Source organism: Cryptosporidium muris, genomic scaffold (genome assembly GCF_000006515.1).
Source record: "Cryptosporidium muris RN66 scf_1106632353999 genomic scaffold, whole genome shotgun sequence".
NCBI classification, from domain to species: Eukaryota; Apicomplexa; class Conoidasida; order Eucoccidiorida; family Cryptosporidiidae; genus Cryptosporidium; species Cryptosporidium muris.
In genome coordinates this window covers 1,026,430-1,044,526 of record NW_002196571.1, presented here as the reverse complement: position 1 = coordinate 1,044,526, position 18,097 = coordinate 1,026,430, and the positions used below count along the sequence as shown (strand labels likewise).

At 27.6% G+C, this 18,097-nt stretch overlaps 10 protein-coding genes across 10 annotated transcripts, besides 14 other annotated features; 6 read left to right on the top strand and 4 right to left on the bottom strand.

The window, feature by feature from the left end:
- Positions 1-85: 85 nt before the first annotated feature.
- Positions 86-1,522, bottom strand: CMU_026960 (uncharacterized protein; the record flags this gene model as incomplete). Its single annotated transcript, XM_002140001.1, has 1 exon — positions 86-1,522. The coding sequence occupies one exon, from the start codon at positions 1,520-1,522 to the stop codon at positions 86-88; it is 1,437 nt and encodes a 478-aa protein (XP_002140037.1).
- A 308-nt stretch (positions 1,523-1,830) lies between these two features.
- On the top strand, positions 1,831-5,946 carry CMU_026950 (C2 domain-containing protein; the record flags this gene model as incomplete). Its single annotated transcript, XM_002140000.1, has 1 exon — positions 1,831-5,946. The coding sequence occupies one exon, from the start codon at positions 1,831-1,833 to the stop codon at positions 5,944-5,946; it is 4,116 nt and encodes a 1,371-aa protein (XP_002140036.1).
- Positions 5,947-6,501: 555 nt separating this feature from the next.
- Positions 6,502-6,550: a sequence feature (AT_rich).
- Positions 6,551-6,702: 152 nt separating this feature from the next.
- CMU_026940 (uncharacterized protein) lies at positions 6,703-7,857 on the bottom strand (the record flags this gene model as incomplete). The annotated part of the gene is made up of 1 exon (XM_002139999.1): positions 6,703-7,857. One exon carries the CDS (start codon positions 7,855-7,857, stop codon positions 6,703-6,705), a length of 1,155 nt encoding a protein of 384 aa, XP_002140035.1.
- Positions 7,858-7,911: 54 nt separating this feature from the next.
- Positions 7,912-7,932: a sequence feature (AT_rich).
- Positions 7,933-8,049: 117 nt separating this feature from the next.
- Positions 8,050-8,191: a sequence feature (AT_rich).
- Positions 8,192-8,383: 192 nt separating this feature from the next.
- Positions 8,384-8,947, top strand: CMU_026930 (translation initiation factor SUI1 family protein; the record flags this gene model as incomplete). The annotated part of the gene is made up of 1 exon (XM_002139998.1): positions 8,384-8,947. The coding sequence occupies one exon, from the start codon at positions 8,384-8,386 to the stop codon at positions 8,945-8,947; it is 564 nt and encodes a 187-aa protein (XP_002140034.1).
- Positions 8,923-8,975: a sequence feature (AT_rich).
- Positions 8,971-9,444, bottom strand: CMU_026920 (uncharacterized protein; the record flags this gene model as incomplete). The annotated part of the gene is made up of 1 exon (XM_002139997.1): positions 8,971-9,444. The coding sequence occupies one exon, from the start codon at positions 9,442-9,444 to the stop codon at positions 8,971-8,973; it is 474 nt and encodes a 157-aa protein (XP_002140033.1).
- Positions 9,183-9,285: a sequence feature (A-rich).
- A 498-nt stretch (positions 9,445-9,942) lies between the features above and the next one.
- On the top strand, positions 9,943-10,599 carry CMU_026910 (60S ribosomal protein L10a, putative; the record flags this gene model as incomplete). The annotated part of the gene is made up of 1 exon (XM_002139996.1): positions 9,943-10,599. One exon carries the CDS (start codon positions 9,943-9,945, stop codon positions 10,597-10,599), a length of 657 nt encoding a protein of 218 aa, XP_002140032.1.
- A 286-nt stretch (positions 10,600-10,885) lies between these two features.
- Positions 10,886-10,924: a sequence feature (AT_rich).
- Positions 10,925-11,489: 565 nt separating this feature from the next.
- Positions 11,490-11,576: a sequence feature (AT_rich).
- Positions 11,577-11,930: 354 nt separating this feature from the next.
- CMU_026900 (DnaJ domain-containing protein) lies at positions 11,931-12,914 on the top strand (the record flags this gene model as incomplete). Its single annotated transcript, XM_002139995.1, has 1 exon — positions 11,931-12,914. The coding sequence occupies one exon, from the start codon at positions 11,931-11,933 to the stop codon at positions 12,912-12,914; it is 984 nt and encodes a 327-aa protein (XP_002140031.1).
- Positions 11,959-11,994: a sequence feature (AT_rich).
- A 50-nt stretch (positions 12,915-12,964) lies between the features above and the next one.
- Positions 12,965-12,999: a sequence feature (AT_rich).
- Positions 13,000-13,095: 96 nt separating this feature from the next.
- CMU_026890 (uncharacterized protein) lies at positions 13,096-13,423 on the top strand (the record flags this gene model as incomplete). Its single annotated transcript, XM_002139994.1, has 2 exons — positions 13,096-13,219; positions 13,290-13,423. 2 exons carry the CDS (start codon positions 13,096-13,098, stop codon positions 13,421-13,423), a joined length of 258 nt encoding a protein of 85 aa, XP_002140030.1.
- Positions 13,229-13,257: a sequence feature (AT_rich).
- Positions 13,424-13,518: 95 nt separating the features above from the next.
- CMU_026880 (uncharacterized protein) lies at positions 13,519-15,660 on the bottom strand (the record flags this gene model as incomplete). Its single annotated transcript, XM_002139993.1, has 1 exon — positions 13,519-15,660. The coding sequence occupies one exon, from the start codon at positions 15,658-15,660 to the stop codon at positions 13,519-13,521; it is 2,142 nt and encodes a 713-aa protein (XP_002140029.1).
- Positions 14,084-14,126: a sequence feature (AT_rich).
- Positions 14,290-14,311: a sequence feature (AT_rich).
- Positions 14,791-14,816: a sequence feature (AT_rich).
- A 203-nt stretch (positions 15,661-15,863) lies between the features above and the next one.
- Positions 15,864-15,967: a sequence feature (AT_rich).
- A 475-nt stretch (positions 15,968-16,442) lies between these two features.
- CMU_026870 (uncharacterized protein) lies at positions 16,443-18,017 on the top strand (the record flags this gene model as incomplete). The annotated part of the gene is made up of 1 exon (XM_002139992.1): positions 16,443-18,017. The coding sequence occupies one exon, from the start codon at positions 16,443-16,445 to the stop codon at positions 18,015-18,017; it is 1,575 nt and encodes a 524-aa protein (XP_002140028.1).
- Positions 18,018-18,097: the final 80 nt, after the last annotated feature.

Sequence of the window (18,097 nt, the reverse complement as noted above, 5' to 3'; positions counted from 1 at the left end):
ATGTTATATGGGTACAATAAAAATATATAATGTATTCATTATTAGTTTTCAAAAATAAATTCTATTCTCCATATTTTATTCCTAATTAGGAATTTAGGGGTATAAAACTTTCAGTAGCCTCATATTTCGAAATTTTATCTTGTGGTTTTGTATTTGAGATATTACTTTTATCTACTTCATTCCCCATAAACTTCATAGTACTTTTTTCTAGCTTATTTTCAATATATACTTTGGTAAGCAAAGTATCTAATTCTTTCTCCAACTCTATATCTTCAGATGCACGTTCTATATCATCAGATATACATGTCTTTACAAGAGAATCTATAGATCTTTGTAAATTTTGCAGTTCATCTTGTACTTCTGCAATATTTTCCACTTTTTTCAAAGCCTCATTTTCATCTAGACTAAGTTTTGTAACATTTGATGATGATTCTAAGGCACTTAATACTGACATCTTTACAGTAGAAGAATCCCTGATAACCTTGGAATTACTCAGAACTAAAAGCTGTTCATTGATATCATTCAAAGCCTTCTCAATATTGTGTTTCTGTTTTAAGTGATTAATAGCCAGCTGTTTCTGGTCTGCAAGTGCATACTCCCTACATTTCCTATCATGGAATAAGTACTTCTCCTCAAGATTTGCAAGTGTTCTATTCAAATTTTCCTCTGTAGCGATTAACAAAATTTCAGCCTGATCAGATTCGCTTATAGAAACTTCACTCCACTTTAGTACTTGTCTTGCTGTTGAAGTTTTTTGAAATTTCACAGCATGAATGGTTGTTTTAGATATTGGAGAACATGTAGTAAAGGGTTTAGCTACCCATTGATGAGGAGAAAAGATCATCATATACCATATAATAACATCTACAATGTTGCTACAAGGAATTTCTTGTATCATCTCATAATTCTTCGAAACATAATCAACAAGTTTACTTTTAGATATAGTAATCTGTTCGTCAACTGAAACAGATGATATAACCCCAATTATACCATCATTCAAATCTTGGAAAAATTTGCAAAACTTTTTCTTAATCATGGATATACAAATAAATTGTGTATTCTCATTTTCAATAGGAGTTTCTGATATACTCACATAACTGATATCTTCATCAAAATTAGAATATAATTTACCAAAAAGAGATCCCAACCATTTCAATTTTGAATTACTTCTTTGTATATAATTTCCTAATTGTGCTTTGGATGCTTCTTCCCATATAAGTTCCATTTTATTCAAAACTAAATCCAATTCAACAATCTTCCGTTTATTGACAAGTGCTCTAAAAATATTTGGTAAACATAAGATCTCAATTGGCCACTCCTTAAATTGTTTTTGGCAGGTTTTCCTTACATCTTTAATATTGACTAAGAAAGAATTATTATTTGCACAAATCCAATCAATTACACTGAACCACCAATCTAATTTATACTCCTCTTCTGAATGAAATCTATAACATGAACATAGCTTCTGCCATTCAGATATGTCCTTTACTTTAGGAAAGTCACACATAACATCATGGGTCATTTTCAAGATGCATATAATTAGTCTTGCATATGACTATTTCATTATTCTGAAAATATTCAATCTAAAATTCAGGTAATTATCTGTGTAGAAGATTGTAGTATTCTGGAATTGAGCTATGGAACCCATACTATTTCACCTATTCCCAACTTTTAGTTATTTTAGCGGTATAAATTAGCGCTATTAATGTTTACATTTCTGCTTATAGAAGGAGTAGCTTTCTAACACAAGGAATATACAATGAACAAAGTTTAAGTTCCAATTTCATTATATTTAGGCTTTTTGATGTTTGGAGATGACCTTTTGATCTAATGTTACAACCAACAACCGAGTACAATATACGAATTGATGTGTATGAGCTACGAGACCTAAAGTTCAACAATGGAAGTCAAGATATCACTCCAAACCCTTATGTGGAGGTAAAAGTAGGAGATCAAATTCGTACAACTTCAAAACAAACTGCAGTATCTTCTGCATCAATTCAAGCATCGTATAACTTCACTGTCACCTTAACAAAGGCAGATTTTGAGTGTTCCTCTATAGAAGTAAATGTTATGCATGCCTTTATCCTATCTAGTGCAACAATTGGGTCTCATATTTTAAGTTTCAACTATATTTATAATAGAAATCAACACTGGATGTACAGAAACTGGGTACCTTTAATTCTAGCAGAAAAGCCTTGGGAAGTAATGGGTTATATATTACTAACAGTTGGTATATTTGCCCCTGCTGATCAAATCCCTGTTATAGATGAAAGTTCAGCTTTGGTAAATGGATCTGAAAATGAACAAGTAGCTAGAATAGCTGCAGGACCAGAAGTTACTTTAACTCTATATAATTTGGGAATAAATATATACAAGGGTCAGGATATAGCTCCAATTACAGGGATGTACAATCTAGTTGAACCATTTGTATGTGTGAGACATGGTGTATCTACAATGTCCACTAAATGCATTAAGAATGAATCTAATCCTGTATGGAAAGTAATGATTTCATTACCAGCTTATTCACCTTGTTCTGATTCAAATGTAATTATTGAGTTATGGAATGGAGAATCCAAACCAACATTATTAGGTAAATTTCGTCTTGATGCTTTCAGATTATTCAAAGAACCTTTTCCTTTAACTTGGGTTAATCTTTACTGGACTCAGCCACCTTCTGGGGGCGCAGCTGAATTATTTGCATCTTCAAATACGTCCGTGACATCTCTTGTTCCAAGTAGTTATGCTGGACGTTTGTTGATATCAGCTATAGCTCAGAAATGTCAAAAATGTAATATTAAATCAATACAATCTGCTCCTCTAGTAAATGAACCTCCTATGACACGATATATTTTATGGATTGATGTATATGAGGTGACTTGTAGGCCAGATTACCAAGGAGAAGTTATATTGGAGTTTTGTATTGGTCCTCAAACTGTAGCATCTCCATCTATGCCAATGTATAGAGAGCCCCTAATATTTGATTCTCAAAGTGGTCGCTTAGATGAGACATATTTTTATTTATCAGATGGTCAAGATCCATGGGACTTGTTTATTTATGCAATAACTGGAAGTGGAGAAGGCCTTTGGACTTCTGCAAAATACAGTAAATTATCGTTTACAAGGATAGCTTTAGAGAATATTTCAAGAGAAGTTGCAGGAAACCCTACTTGGTATAGTTTAAAATCTATTTATGATTCTAATAATGGGTACATATTCAATGTTTTAGCTGATATAACGATTGTTGCTGCAAATACAGCTTCAGATCGTCCAGAACGTCTTGAATATTCTTTAAATCACTTTTTTTTTAGATCATTTATTTATGAAGGAATGAATCTTCCAGGGATATCTTCAATTCTTCCAAATCCTTATGTTAAGATTTCTATAGGGGATCAATCAATTCAAACTCGTACTATTGAAACGACATATGTACCACAGTGGTATGAAGCTTATGAAACTAAAGTTTCACTACCAAAAAATTTATCACTTGCTTCAGATATATTGATAGAAGTTTATCATCAGAATTTAAGCTATATAGGATATGAACAACGCCTTGGATATACAACTTATAAGCTTACTGAGGTTCCTAAAGTTTGGAAGACACTCCCAGTATGGCTGAAACTTAGATCTACTATTGGAAATGCTCAAAATAATACAAATACAATGATTTTATGTTCATTTGAACTTGTCTCTGAAATAGAAGTCAAAAATTACCCATTCTATGATGATATTCGTCCTTCAACAATCCCAGCAGATATTCGACTTTTCATAGTAGGAATTAGAATGTTTGAGTCTATTAAAAATCCCGTAGTTTCAATTTCTTATGGTCGGGAAGTTGATACTTCCAGTGTTCCACTGTGGCATGACACAACTCCATCTAATGCTACTGGAAATGAGGGAAACTGGAATTTTCTTCATGATTTTGCTATAACAGCTGAGTTACCAAAAAGGCATGTTTTTCAATCATACTTTGAAGTTACAGTACATGGAGAGGTTTCAGGTTATTCTGGAAATTCAGATAGTATTTCAGGATTTGGCACTCTGTACTTCAATAACACTATTCCTTGGTATGATGAAGATACTAAAAAAGATAGTGATAAATTTTTTCATCTTACAACAGAAGAAGATATTTTTCTTGAATCTAGTATAGAAAAGAATTCAATAGTTGGAACTACTCAAAATACAGAAGAAGATAAAAATAATAAGAAAGTATTAAATAATATGAAATCATTGGTAGCTCCAACAAGTGCTTTAGCATCTACGGGATCTATATATGATCCAGATGCAGCTAATTCACTATTATATCCAGTTGTAGATTTAATTAGAGCTGATAATAGATCTCTAGAAATTGAAGTGGATATAAATAAAGTATCACAAGATAATACAGACAATAAATACATAAATATATTAGCAGATGATGAAGATCAAGCTAATATGGCTTCTAAACTTAAAGCTGTAGGAACTATTTTTGGGTTTGATGCAACCCTCTTGAACTTTGATCTAAAAGTTTTTGCTGATGATGAGGTTGATGAGAGGTTTGAAATACCTTACGAAATGGAGCAAGATTTAGATTTAACAGAACTCCCTTATAAAAGTCTGCCATTAGTACAGTTAAATAGTAAAGGTTTGTATTATGTTGTTGGCTATCTTAAATATATCCTTTGTATCACACAACAACCTAGAGATGGTCAAGATTATATTGTCAGAAATCAAATTAAAAGATTGGAAGAAGAAGAACTAAAAAATTTTACAACAGCTAGGCAATGGATTGCAGATCAATATACTTCAATGAAACCTATAGTAGCAAGGTGTTACATACTATCAGCTCGAGGTTTGTTACCTCCCAGTGGTGATGCTAACCCTTCTGTATATATATATATTAGATCTCAAGAAAGTGATAGTAATATATCTAAATCTAAAAAGAGGAGTCTTTACCCAAGTAATATTAGAGATATTGGTTATGTACGACATCAAGGATACAGACCAGAGTTTAATCAAGTCTATGAAATAGGTTGTATACTACCACGAAATGCCTTTGTAAAAATCTCTTTAATTGGAACTGGAACTATGAGTGAAGAGGTAATTGGAACTACTTTCATTGATATAGAAGATCGTTGGTTTCATCCCAAAGTTAGGACAATGATAGAGACAAACACTGTACCCATAGAATTAAGAACTTTACGGATTGACAACAGTATTGTGTCTCATGGAACTCTCAGAGCATGGTATGAAATTTTATCAGAACAAGCTGCAAAAGCTATTCCAGTTACTCCATTAGCTTCTGCAGATCCACAAACATTTCAACTTAGAATTGTAGTCTGGCGTGTAAGACAAGTCCCAGTAGAATCGAATACATCAATCTCACTATATGTAAGTGCTGTTTATAACCAAGAGGAAAATAATAGTGAAACACAATCTACTGAAACTCACTATAACTCAAAAGATGGAACGGGAGTTTTTAATTGGAGATTTGTATATAATATTAAAATTCCCACCCAATATCCTATATTAAAGGTCCAACTATGGTCCTATGGTTTAATTCAAAGTGAAAATATAGGGGAATGTTCAATTGACTTTTCTAATGATTTTGGAAAGGCTAGAAAACACTCATCTCAAATACTTAGAATTCCTAGAACTTGGTATGGTTTCACACATCCTATACAAACTAATCTTCAACAGGGACAAGTTGAACTAGAAATTGCTATTGTACCTAGTAAAATTTCAGATGTTAATCCAGTAGGTAAAGGTAGAGATCCTCCAAATGTAGATCCTTTTCTTGAAGATATTACTGAGAACAGAACATATGTAGATTGGAAGGGAATTGGGGAAGTTATTTCTTCTGCAACATCCTCAATATGGACAAAAGCTAAACGAGCTTTTATAATAGGAGCTATTATTGGGGTTATAGCTTTAATTATTTTTCTAATAGTAGTGCTTAAGAATTAAGAAAATTTAAACTTTAATAATTCTATATCTCTAAAGAATAGAATTTAAATAGTATTTAACTATCTTAGATTTGCAAATTTTTTTTTTCAAACCAGCAATAATCCTAGAATTTTCATTTTTAAATCAGACCTAAATATTGCTATTTAATAATCAGCTATTATATATAAATTCCATAAATACTAAGTAATATTATCCATATAGTATCAACAAATTATATTGTCAAAATTAAGGTGTAAATTCTTGTCTAGCATTACAAATTTATATAGCAAATAATTCTTATTTGTTGAATGTATATTAGTTATCAAAGTGCCGAAAATGTCGAAAATAGCTAGTAGGAATATAGTTACCAAAAAATTATACAAAATATAAGTGATAAAATAATGTTTAAATCTAAAATATAATCAAGTCTTAAATCAAAATATCTTTGTTACAATTTCTAAGTATCCCTCTATTTTCTTTGAGTAACTGAGAAAGTTCTTAAATATATTACTCCCCTGTACATCAAATCATATCACAGACTATTTTGTCACTTTACCAATAATTTGTTAACTAATCAAATAATTTATTAAAAGATTACTTTAAAATTTAAATATTCAATTATTAACTCTTGCAAGTATAACTAAATTGGTAATATCTATTTGCCAAACATTGATTAATATTGTTACCAAATTTATAAAATTACATTCTTGAAATTTCCATAATAGACCATAAAATTACAAAATTTTATTCTCTATAAAATTAATCTTTTGTCTAGAATTAAAAATTCTGTAAAACTACATGCTTATTATTACTATTATGTATCCTATTTAAAAATGATGACAATTTAAACATAAATATATCAATCATACTTGAAAATGCAAATATACCTCCTATAATTGCACAACATTCAGTCAAAAATGATAAAAATGATCTTCTACTTTCTGTTATCTTTACAATAAAAGGGGTGAAATCATAATTTATGTAAATTCCTGGCAAAGATGTTTCTGGAACAAAACGGCCATTATTTAAAACATTAACTTGTTTACTCTGTTTCCTTACAGAAAATTGGTGTCCAATTTTCGTTTTTTTACTATTTATAGAATTAAATTGTGTAGGAATACAATGCATATCAATATCTAAATGAGCATCCTCTAAAAATAGATTATCAGATTCTTTATTATGAGTAAATTTAGCAGTTTGTATGTACTCTTGGTTATTCCATATATTATTAATTCCTGGTAAATCATCACCATAATGCAAATATTTAACAATATATGAAAAATTATATAAATGGGCTTCTGATATATCTAAGTTAGTCATCTCATTATAATTCATCCAACGTTTATGAGAAATTTCAATTCTTCCCTTAACTTTTGGAATATTTATATCTACTTTAATTTTACATCCTGAAATATTTAAAGGAGCTGAAATAGCTTTCTCTAAACGTTCTCTTGGATCAAATTTACATTGTTCAAAATTAATTTTTTGTGGAAGTTTTATGTTATCTTCTTGATAGGATCTTATTACTTCAGAGCAAGTATTACAACAATGGTTCTTTTTAGAGGGATTATAACAAGAACCACAAGATGATCCTATATTAGATTCTTCATTTAATGGATTTATTGGAATATATATAATGCTATCTTTTGGATGTGAAAATTCTGTATTATCTTGGGTATTAAGTATACGAAGTCCTACTACTTCACAAGGTAATTTTGGAAATTCCACAAGCATCTTTATATTAACATTTCCACCAGCTAAAGTTTTATCAACAGTAATTTCATCATTCCTATTTACTTTCAAATAATAACGAAGTTCTGAGTAAAACAGAAATAGCATTGTTAAAATACTTAGGATAGTAAGATATCCACCAAATGCAGTTTTAATGCGAAATTCCGCAATAGGTTTTGAAAATGCATCAAAACGTTGCATATTATAAGCTAAAAATTAATTTCTAAAGAGTCACAATATAAAATTTTTACCCCCTAAATTTTATTATTTAATTTTGGAATTAAAAACGTTTCATGTAAGTCCACAAAATAAAATAGCGCCACAAGTGTGATAATAATATTTAGTATCTACACAGATTCTTTATAAATAATAATTTAGCCTCTTAATATTTCCTAAAAATATAAAAAAAATTTCTAAAATAAATTACAAGAAACTAGAAATATATATTAATAAGTGAATATATACAAGATAACTTATTATACTAATAAATATATTAAGATATAATTTTCTCTAATTATTATATTAATGAAATATACCTTAATAAGATAATATCCCATTAATCCATTTTTATCTTCTATATTTATTTCTATTAAGTTATTTATCAAAAAAATTTAATGAATTTTGGAATATTTAATTAGGGACTAGACCAAGTAGAAAATTATCCATTGTTACGCGCATTAATTTTAATACCTGAATAAAGGTCTTAGTGTGGATTGTAATATGGGAAATGGCATCTCAAGAATTTGAGAAAAATACAATAAAGCAGGCATTCGTACAAGTTTATTGCTCAAAGTGTGGTTTGCCACCTGACTATTGTGAATATGGTCCTACCCCAGAAATTTGCCTAGAATTAAAGAAATCTAATGTTAATGTTAATAAAACATCTGATATAAATAAAAATATTATTGATTCCTTAGAAACTGAAGGAAATCAACAAATACATGATAAACAATCAAAAGATATTTGTGAAACAAATCAAAATGAAACAGTTAATTTGAAGTTATATAAAGTTAAGAAATCAAAACCAAAGATAGTTACTGTAAAGGTCGAGAGCAGAGCTAGAAGGAAGAGTGTAACTGTAGTTACTGGTTTAGAATTATTTGATATATCATTATCTGAGGCTGCAAAGAAATTTGCAAAACACTTTTCATGTGGATCTTCTGTTGTTAAAGGTATTAATGGAAAGGTAGATCATATAGATGTACAAGGAGACTTCTATACTACAATTGCAGATTTTATCCTTAAAACTTATCCTCAAATTGAAACAAATAATATAATTATTCAATCTTAAAATATAAGATAAAACTTTTAAAATTATTGAACAGGTGACAATGATCTGTTAAATCCTCCTAGACGATTCATATATTGTCTATATTTCCTTTTTGATTTAACATTAACACCTGATAAGTCGGAATTTGCATGATCTTTATTTTTTGAGGTATCAAAATCTTTAATGCCAATAATTTGTTTGATTAATTCTGATTCAGAAAGCTCATTATGTGTATCTTGATGATTATTATGTATAATACTTTTATTTTCAAGTTTTTGTATTTTCTCTTTATGTTTAATATTATTATCTATTTCTCTAGATTTATCTTTAGCTTTAAATTCTTCTCTATAATTCTTATTGATACGACCAAAATCATCGTAACGTCTTGTATCATGTTTATAATTATATTGAGTTTTATATTGGTAGTTTTTTCGGATAGATTTGTCATCTTCACTTCTGCAAGATTTTGTAATTAGGTCACCTTTCTCATTTCTGATTAATGTCTTAGTTTTTGACATAATATAATTGTGACTATAATACAAAGGATATAAGAGATATCTAAGTTGAATATTTACTAAAGAGAAATTAGTAAATATTAAAGTTTAAATATAATGGAAGTGTTAGATCATTAGTAGAGATTTAATAAAAACAAAAAAGAAGATACAAACTTCCATGTATAATATTAGGGATCAGGGTACGGGTTAATAATAAAATCTAAAGCGCTAATAAAGTTGTATATGTCTCATAATTTGGAATAGACGTCTTGAGACAAAAACTAAAAGAAGTGATTCAGTGCAATAATGTACAGTCAAATAAGGCGGACTATATTTTATTATTATTGTCTAAATAAGACGACGAGACGTTTATACTTCTTTAAGGACTTTATAATATTATTAATAAAGGAATATTGACTACTTGTATTTATATTGTGGACAAAGTCAATTGAATAAAGAAGATAAAAATAAAGGTAATTGTAAATAAAGATCTAAGTTTACGTTGGGAGAAAAACTAAAGTAATGAGTGGAAAGTTGAATAGTGAAGCAATTCGTCGTGCAATTACTGAGATGTTGGAGGGCTCAAACAAAAAACCACGTAAATTTATTGAGACTGTTGAGCTACAAATAGGTCTTAAAGATTATGATACACAAAGAGATAAACGTTTTGCTGGTACTGTTCGCCTTCCACATATTCCTAAACCAAATGCACGTGTCTGTGTAATGGGAGATGCTGCTGATTGTGAAAAAGCTCAAAATTTAGGTCTTGATGTAATAGATATTGAGGAAATGAAAAAGATTAACAAGAATAAGAAAGTAGTTAAGAAGTTATGTAAGAAATATGATATGTTCTTAGCTTCACAAAAACTTTTAGCTCAGATTCCTCGTCTACTTGGTCCAGGTTTGAACAAGGCTGGTAAATTTCCAACTGTTATTACTCCAACAGACAAGATAGATGAGAAAGTTAATGAATTAAAGGCAAGTATTAAGTTCCAGTTAAAGAAGGTTTTATGTTTAGGTGTTGCTATTGGGAATATTAAGATGTCTGAAGAGGCTATTCGTCAGAACTTGATATTAGCTATCAATTTTCTAGTATCTCTTTTGAAGAAGAATTGGCATAATATTAAAAGTCTTACAATTAAAAGTACTATGGGAAAACCTATCAGAATTTATGGCTAATTAAGTTTTTTTCTTCTTTTTTTCTTTAAGCTTAAGATAGTCTTAAATTAAGGAAATATTTTTTATTTTAGTATATTTCTATGTACATAATCATTTTAATAAATATGAAAATTTCTTGTTAATAAGTTTATTATGCCTAAGTCTTTAATATATTTTTGATATATAATTGTTCCAATAGGATAAGTTTTTAAACTACATAAATATTTTGTCTTGCCTAAGAGCTTGGACTTTTATGCTTACTGTCCTTTTATCTAATACTGATATTATTATAATCTATTAAGAAGTCTTATTTAATATAATACTAATTATATATTAAATATATTAACTAGTTAATTTTCCTATTTATATTTTCTTTTTTTTCTAAAGAAAATGAATATTAAGATTCTTTCAGAAGTTTATTTTTATTTTTATAAGGCTAATACTTGAGAATATATTTAAAAGTAATTTACCAATATTTCAAAATAACTTATAGTTAAATCAATATTTTTATAAATTAGGGTGAATTATTTCTATTTATATTTAGTAGCAATTAATATTTTTATATCTTTAAATAAGAAGTTATCTTAAACTTACTATTAGACATAATAATGCAGCTTAAGTTCAATCATGTGGAATTAGCTACAAAGTTATTTTAAGTTTACTATTAAATATGTAATAATCAAGCTTAAGTTAAATCGTATGGAATTAGTCACAAAGTTATCTTAAGCTTATTATTAAATATGTAATAATACAGCTTAAGTTAGAACGCGTGGAAATAACCACAAAAGATGTAATCTATATATTGATTGCCTCTAATGTATAATATTTAGACTTAAACTTATAATGTTTTAATATTTACACTCCCTTTAATCTTTTATTAATAATTAAGTAATCGTTCTATAAAAAGTCTGATTAATTTAAATTAAATAATTAAATATAAATACTTCACTAATAAATTCTAATACATTAGTATTATAGATTTATATAATAAAAATATACCATAGATATTGTAATATTTACTTGTATTATTAATATTCCAATATCATATGTTTTCGATATTTTTTCATAAATGTGAAGTTGAGTTCTTTAGTATAATTGATTCTTTTTAAACAATTGTCATTTATCCGCCTTAGTTGATGTTCTGGAATGAATTTAGAAATAATTATTATAGATACTTCTTAAAAGTTCATTTTTATAAGTTTAAATCATTTTGAAAATAACAAAGGTAACTGAAAATTTTTAATTATCTATTAGTTTATTCAGAATTTAAACATCTTATGATTATATATATATGGTTAATAATTTGTTTATATCTAGGAATATAAAAAATAAATTGGAAGAAAATATAAATAATGGATAATAATATAATATTCTCTATGGAAAATAATGATAATTTTTTTAATTCTAATATTATTAGAGAAACTTTAAATAATTCCTTAAGATCCAAGTATATTCTTTATTATGTTCAATATATAAATGATAGAATATCTGAAAAATTAAATAAGGACAAAAGTTGGAATATGATATTACTTCCAAGAAATATAAATAAATTACAATTAGATTTAGAATATATAAAGAAACTCTTACCACTTGATAAGCTATGTCGTTGTCAAATATCTATGGATTGTACATGTAAATTTATGTTCAGATATAAGGATAATGATCCAAATAAAATATATAAATGGGTATGGCATGATTTAACCGAAGATTCTAGCTTTGTAAAATTTGATGGAGATTTTATAGAATTAAAAGTACTTGTATTAAGTAATTATAAAGTTTTAAATGGTTTAGCTAATAATAATTTGGTTTTTAACAGTAATAGAGAATACCAAGATGAATTAATATTAGAATATAATATCCAAGATCAGAAATTAATAGATAAAAATGAAAAATTGGATAATTTCATAACTACAGGACTGAATTCATTATATACATCAACAATTTATAATATAGATAATTTACTTCATAATGGTGAATTTGATCATTGCAATAAAAAGCATATATTAAATAGTATAGATTTAAATATTCAGAAAGATGAAGATAGTATAGAAGAGTATTCAATAGAGATAGATAAGTGGTGTAAGAAATCTGATGGTTCATATAAGGATATTCGAGTTCTATTAAGTTCTTTACAACAAGTTTTATGGCCTGAAGCTCAATGGGAACCTATAGAAATCTCGAAATTAATGACAGATATAGAAATCCTTAAGAAAGCATATAGGAAGGCAATTATAGTTTGTCATCCTGATAAGCATCAGAAAGAAAATGATAACCATAAACACAAGGTCCACAAAATCTTCATGGCTCTAAATCAAGCATATAAAAGTGTACAATAATTACATGTATATTTACATCTTGTAAATAAGAGATAATGGGTACTAAATAGTAAATTATACTTTTTATTTTAAATATTTAAAAAAAGACAAGAATTTTAATAAGGGTAAACCCGCCCTTAATGCGCGCTCATACGTACTCTGATTCTGATTTCAGGGATTTTGTGTATACAAAGGATTAATTATGACATTAAATAAGACGAAACTAGCAAAGGATATTCGTTTGGATAGACATAGTGCAAACCCAAAAAGTTCTGCATATGGTGATAAATCAGGTGTAAAAGGAGGATCAGGCCTATATAATTGGGGTAAGTCGGATTTATTTTAATATATATTATTTATAATAGGTTTGGATATTTTATTTCCAAAACTGAATAGGTAATGAAACTAAAGACAATGAAGAAATTTTAGAGAGGAGAGAGGTTGATAGTCAAGACCCAATTTATGATAGTGATGAAGAGACTAAGAAAGAGAGAACGGCTAAACATATAAAAGGAACTAATATAAACTAAAAAGAAGTGAATAATAAGTAGGCATTTAATATACTAGTAATTAGATAAGTATACTTAGGCCTTCTTTAATCATTTTGTTTGGGATTATATGAACTTTATGTAATATTAGATGTACTATCTTTAATTTGTAAATAAGGCTTATAGAATAAGTTCTTTTTGGGTCCATATTTATCTAAACATTTAAGAGATGTTTTGTAATTAACTGATTTAGATGTATTTTGTATCATATAATACCATGTTATTGCAATATAATCTTGTACACCAAGAGATTCACATGATAGTAAGAAATTATTTAAAGATATATCTTCATAATCTTGATCAAAAAGAGACATGATAAGGTTATCAAGTAATTTTAAATGAGGAAATGATAATATTTCAACAATATGGTTAAATCCAAATACTACAAATTGATCCTTTGGTAAATTATCAAGTAATCTAGTAATATAAGTAATGTAATTAAGGTATTTATATGGAATAAGGCCCACAATACGATATATATCATCTACTAGAAAATAAAAATTTTTAGGATGATTTAATTTATCTTTAATTATTCGTTGATAAAAGTGATTTAAAGATTCCATATATGTCATATTCTGTAAATTAGAAATAAGTTCTAAATGTATATATAAGAAAAAGAACAAAAGGCTTAACTGATCTATCAAAATATTATTCTTTTTTTGTTTATTTAATTTATTATAAATATCTTCTTGTGTCTGATCAATTAAAGGAGAGTTATTATCTTTAAAATTGATATTTTCAGATATATTTGATTTAAGTATAAGATCTTTTATATTAGTTATTGTTAGAGTCATATATCCAATTAATGATGGTTTCTCCCTCAAGGTATAAAGTAAAACACTATTTTCTTTATTTATAAATATTTTATTAGAACTAATATTTCCATGACAAAATATATTATGATTTTTTTTTAAATCTTCCCACTTTATATTGTCATCTTTAGGAGTAATAATATTAAAATATAAGGAATATAATTCCAAATTTTCTTTGATTACTTCTGGAATTCTAGAATGTATATTTAAAGATGATTCATAAACTTCTTTTGACTTCAATAATTTATTTTGTTGATTATATTTTAAGTAGTTATCCTGTAATTTTGGATTAATTATACACCAATGTCCACGAATAGGAGTACAATTTTTTAATTGGGTTTTGTTTTCATCTATAATTGATGAATCTTTTATATAATGTTGAATATATATTCTATATGATCGATTATTCCTATGTAATGGATATAGATCACCTAGATATGTAAATCCCCTCTTATTTAAGTATATTTTATGTATATGAATACTCCATCCTCCAAATATAGAAATGTTTAAATGAGAGGAATCAGTTAAATATGAATCTTTATTATTATTTATTTTTTTTATATCGGAGTTTTTAATCATATATATATTTGTATTATTTATATCTAAGCAATTATTAAATATCAAAGGATCTTCGCATATTGACTGTTCATATATTTCATATATTTTTGCTGGAAGAAGAGATACTAGTAATTTGGGAGATAATAGAATAGAGTACAGATGTCTGTTTTGCATTGCAAATTGATTTCCTAGTATATAGATATTCTTCTTAGATAAATTAGATTCTATATCTTTCATATCACTTGTTTTATTAATTATAAATGATGAGTTAGATTTCATAGGATACTTTTCTGGTTTTATTGCAATCCATTCTAGCGCAATTGACATCTTTACTTCAAAATATTTAGCTGAAATAATAATATTTGGTTTATATACATCATTTATTGGTTTTATTATTGAATTTAAGTTGAAATCATATTCTTTTTCCAATATAGTGTCTGGTACTAAATTTTGATTATTCCATATTTTTCTTGAATAGTTCTGAGATTTTTTATAGTAAAATTGGAACTTAATATTAATTTGATTATTTCTTATATAAACCATCAACTTCTCAATACTAGCAAATTTTAAATGTATTATTCCACAACTCCTGTCAAAAGGTGTACAATAATTGTGTGGTTTTAATATTATACTTTCTGGGCATGTATCTTCGTCAATTAAGCTCAAATTTTCCAGATACAAAGTACAATATATATCCTCTAATTTACATTTATCTAACTTAGTTTGTAAATGATGTTTTATTGAGATTAGATTAATATAAATGATACCAATACTTAAATATTCGTATCCGTCTTCAGTTATACAAAGAGAATTTATATTACATGACCAATTATTAACTTTTGGTTTCATAGAATAAAAAGGTGATTACCTGCATATTATATAACTATAGTTACCTAGTTTGTTGATCATATACAGTTAAGTTTATTAGTAGTGTTAATACTTATCGGAATATTTCCTAAAAATATTTATAGCGCTAAATAAGAGATAACATTGCATGCATGTGGCGCTAATTAAGTCATATGGGTAATATCTCTAATTATTAGAAACAGTACTTATTTATATTTTGTTTATAAAAAAAAATTATTTGTAATAGAGGTATTACTAAATAATATAATATTATAAGTAATGCTTAATTATTTTTATATATGAAAAAAAAGATGCAACTTAAGTTCACATAATCTGAGACAGATTATTAATATTAAAAAGAAAAAGTAAAATGCAGTAATATTTTGAATTACTAAATCTATACGTATTGATTTAATCTGGTCTCTAGTATATTGGTAGCTGTGTCAAGTAGTGTCTCGTCTCCAAATATTTAATAGATCAATACATGCTATTGTAATATTTATATTCACAAGACATAGACGTTAAAGAAAAGTGATCAGTCCACTTAGTAAATACTTGCAATAAAGCATGTACGTCTCGTAATTAAGCGTGGGGTAGTTAATATTATAGACAGCAGGTATGCAGACATAAATTATAAGAATCTTTTGAAAGGTGTCATTTTGAATGGTATATCATAGTCATTTGTTTGATGTATTTCTATTTTTGAATATTCGAAATAAAAATTAGGTTCACATTGGATATATAATAAAAAATCAATCTTGTTTAAAGAGATTTGATTAATAAATATGACTTCAGTTGATGAAGTAAGTGATGTAATTCATAATAAGATGGGGAATGATTCTACAGTATCTCCAACATTAGCTTCAGTTCCAACAACTACTTGCGTATCTCCAGTATTAGAAGGCAAACCTATACCAACAAATAGTTATATAGAGGCACTATTGCAAAATTCAAATAACAATATTGCGTACAATTTAAATAATTCTAATTTAGCTACAAATATTAATGCAAATAATCCTTATTTTACAACTAATCCATTGTGCCAGTTAAATGGCATGACCTTATTTCCTGGTCTTTTAACGGATTATTATACATCTTTACTTCAAAATACTAATAATACGGGAATTGGTGACACAGCTACTCAAATTATTAACTCAAATGCTTCTAGGATACCGCAGAGTACAACTAGTAATCCTGGAATATTACCATCTACTGTGCAGCAAACAGGTATTTCCGTATCTCCACCACCTTTCATTATACCACACAATCCAGCATTATTTAGCAGATTTTCAGGTTTATATAGTACTAATACTTTAAGTGGAGTAACTCCACAGCCAGCAATAGTTTCAAGTAATACTGGACCAAAGTTACCAGTAGTTAATCCCTATAATTCTTTACCATATAATTTTTCCAATTGGATATCACCAATATTATCACCAATGATACTTAATAGTAATCCCCAAGCTAATAACCAAAATTTGGATGATATTAAAACACAATCTAGTACTAAATTACGTAAAACTGTGCGTGGGAATTTAGGTATAGAGGCATCTGGTAATTATAGTAATGTAGGACTAAATAGAAGTGGGCAAAGAGGAAGAATTAAAAATAGTAAAAAAAATAGTATGAAGTTGAATATACAAGAAGAATCTTTAACAAGAGAACTTTCAAATGTAAAAGATACTAAGGCATTCAATACTTCCAGACGGTCAACTTCTGAAATGAGTACTACACCTTTATTGGGAGCATCTGATCAATTTTGTAATATAGAGTCAAGTGAAATGCTAAGGCTTCATCATGCAAGGAAATATAGATTAGGTGATCAAGGTAGAGCTCTTTTGAAAAGTGAACTTTCTGCATATTTAAGAAATAATCCAGAAAAACGTATAGAAGCAAATAAGGTAGCAGATATACGAAATGCAACAACAAAGCAATTGTGGCAAATAGCTGCAATGTGTGGATTAGAGGAACGATTTATAAATTTACACGCTCAATCATTAGCTCAAAGTAAGGAGAAAATGAATATCAGAGGGATAAAACGGAAAAGTAGTGTTATTGACGAGGGAAATTGTACTGGAACTATTAAGTCTGAAAGTATTGAATCATCTGAACATTTTCGTGTGAATTCCGTATCGTCTTTGGATGAATTAGCCTCTTTAGCAACAATTTTAGATAAAAATACTACTCAAAGACAAGAAAACACTGCAAATATTGATACTAATTGCAACATTGCTACTGATTTAATAGAAAATAAATTGGAGATAACATCAAATGATATTAAAAGTAGTAAAGAAACAATTGGGACTCCAGAAGGTATTGGAACTAGCAACTCTTATATAAAATCACTGGAATCAAGTTAAAAGTGATGAATTGGTTTCAACTGAAATAGTGAACTAAGTGTAAGAAACTAGACAATATAAATAATAGTAATAATATTTAG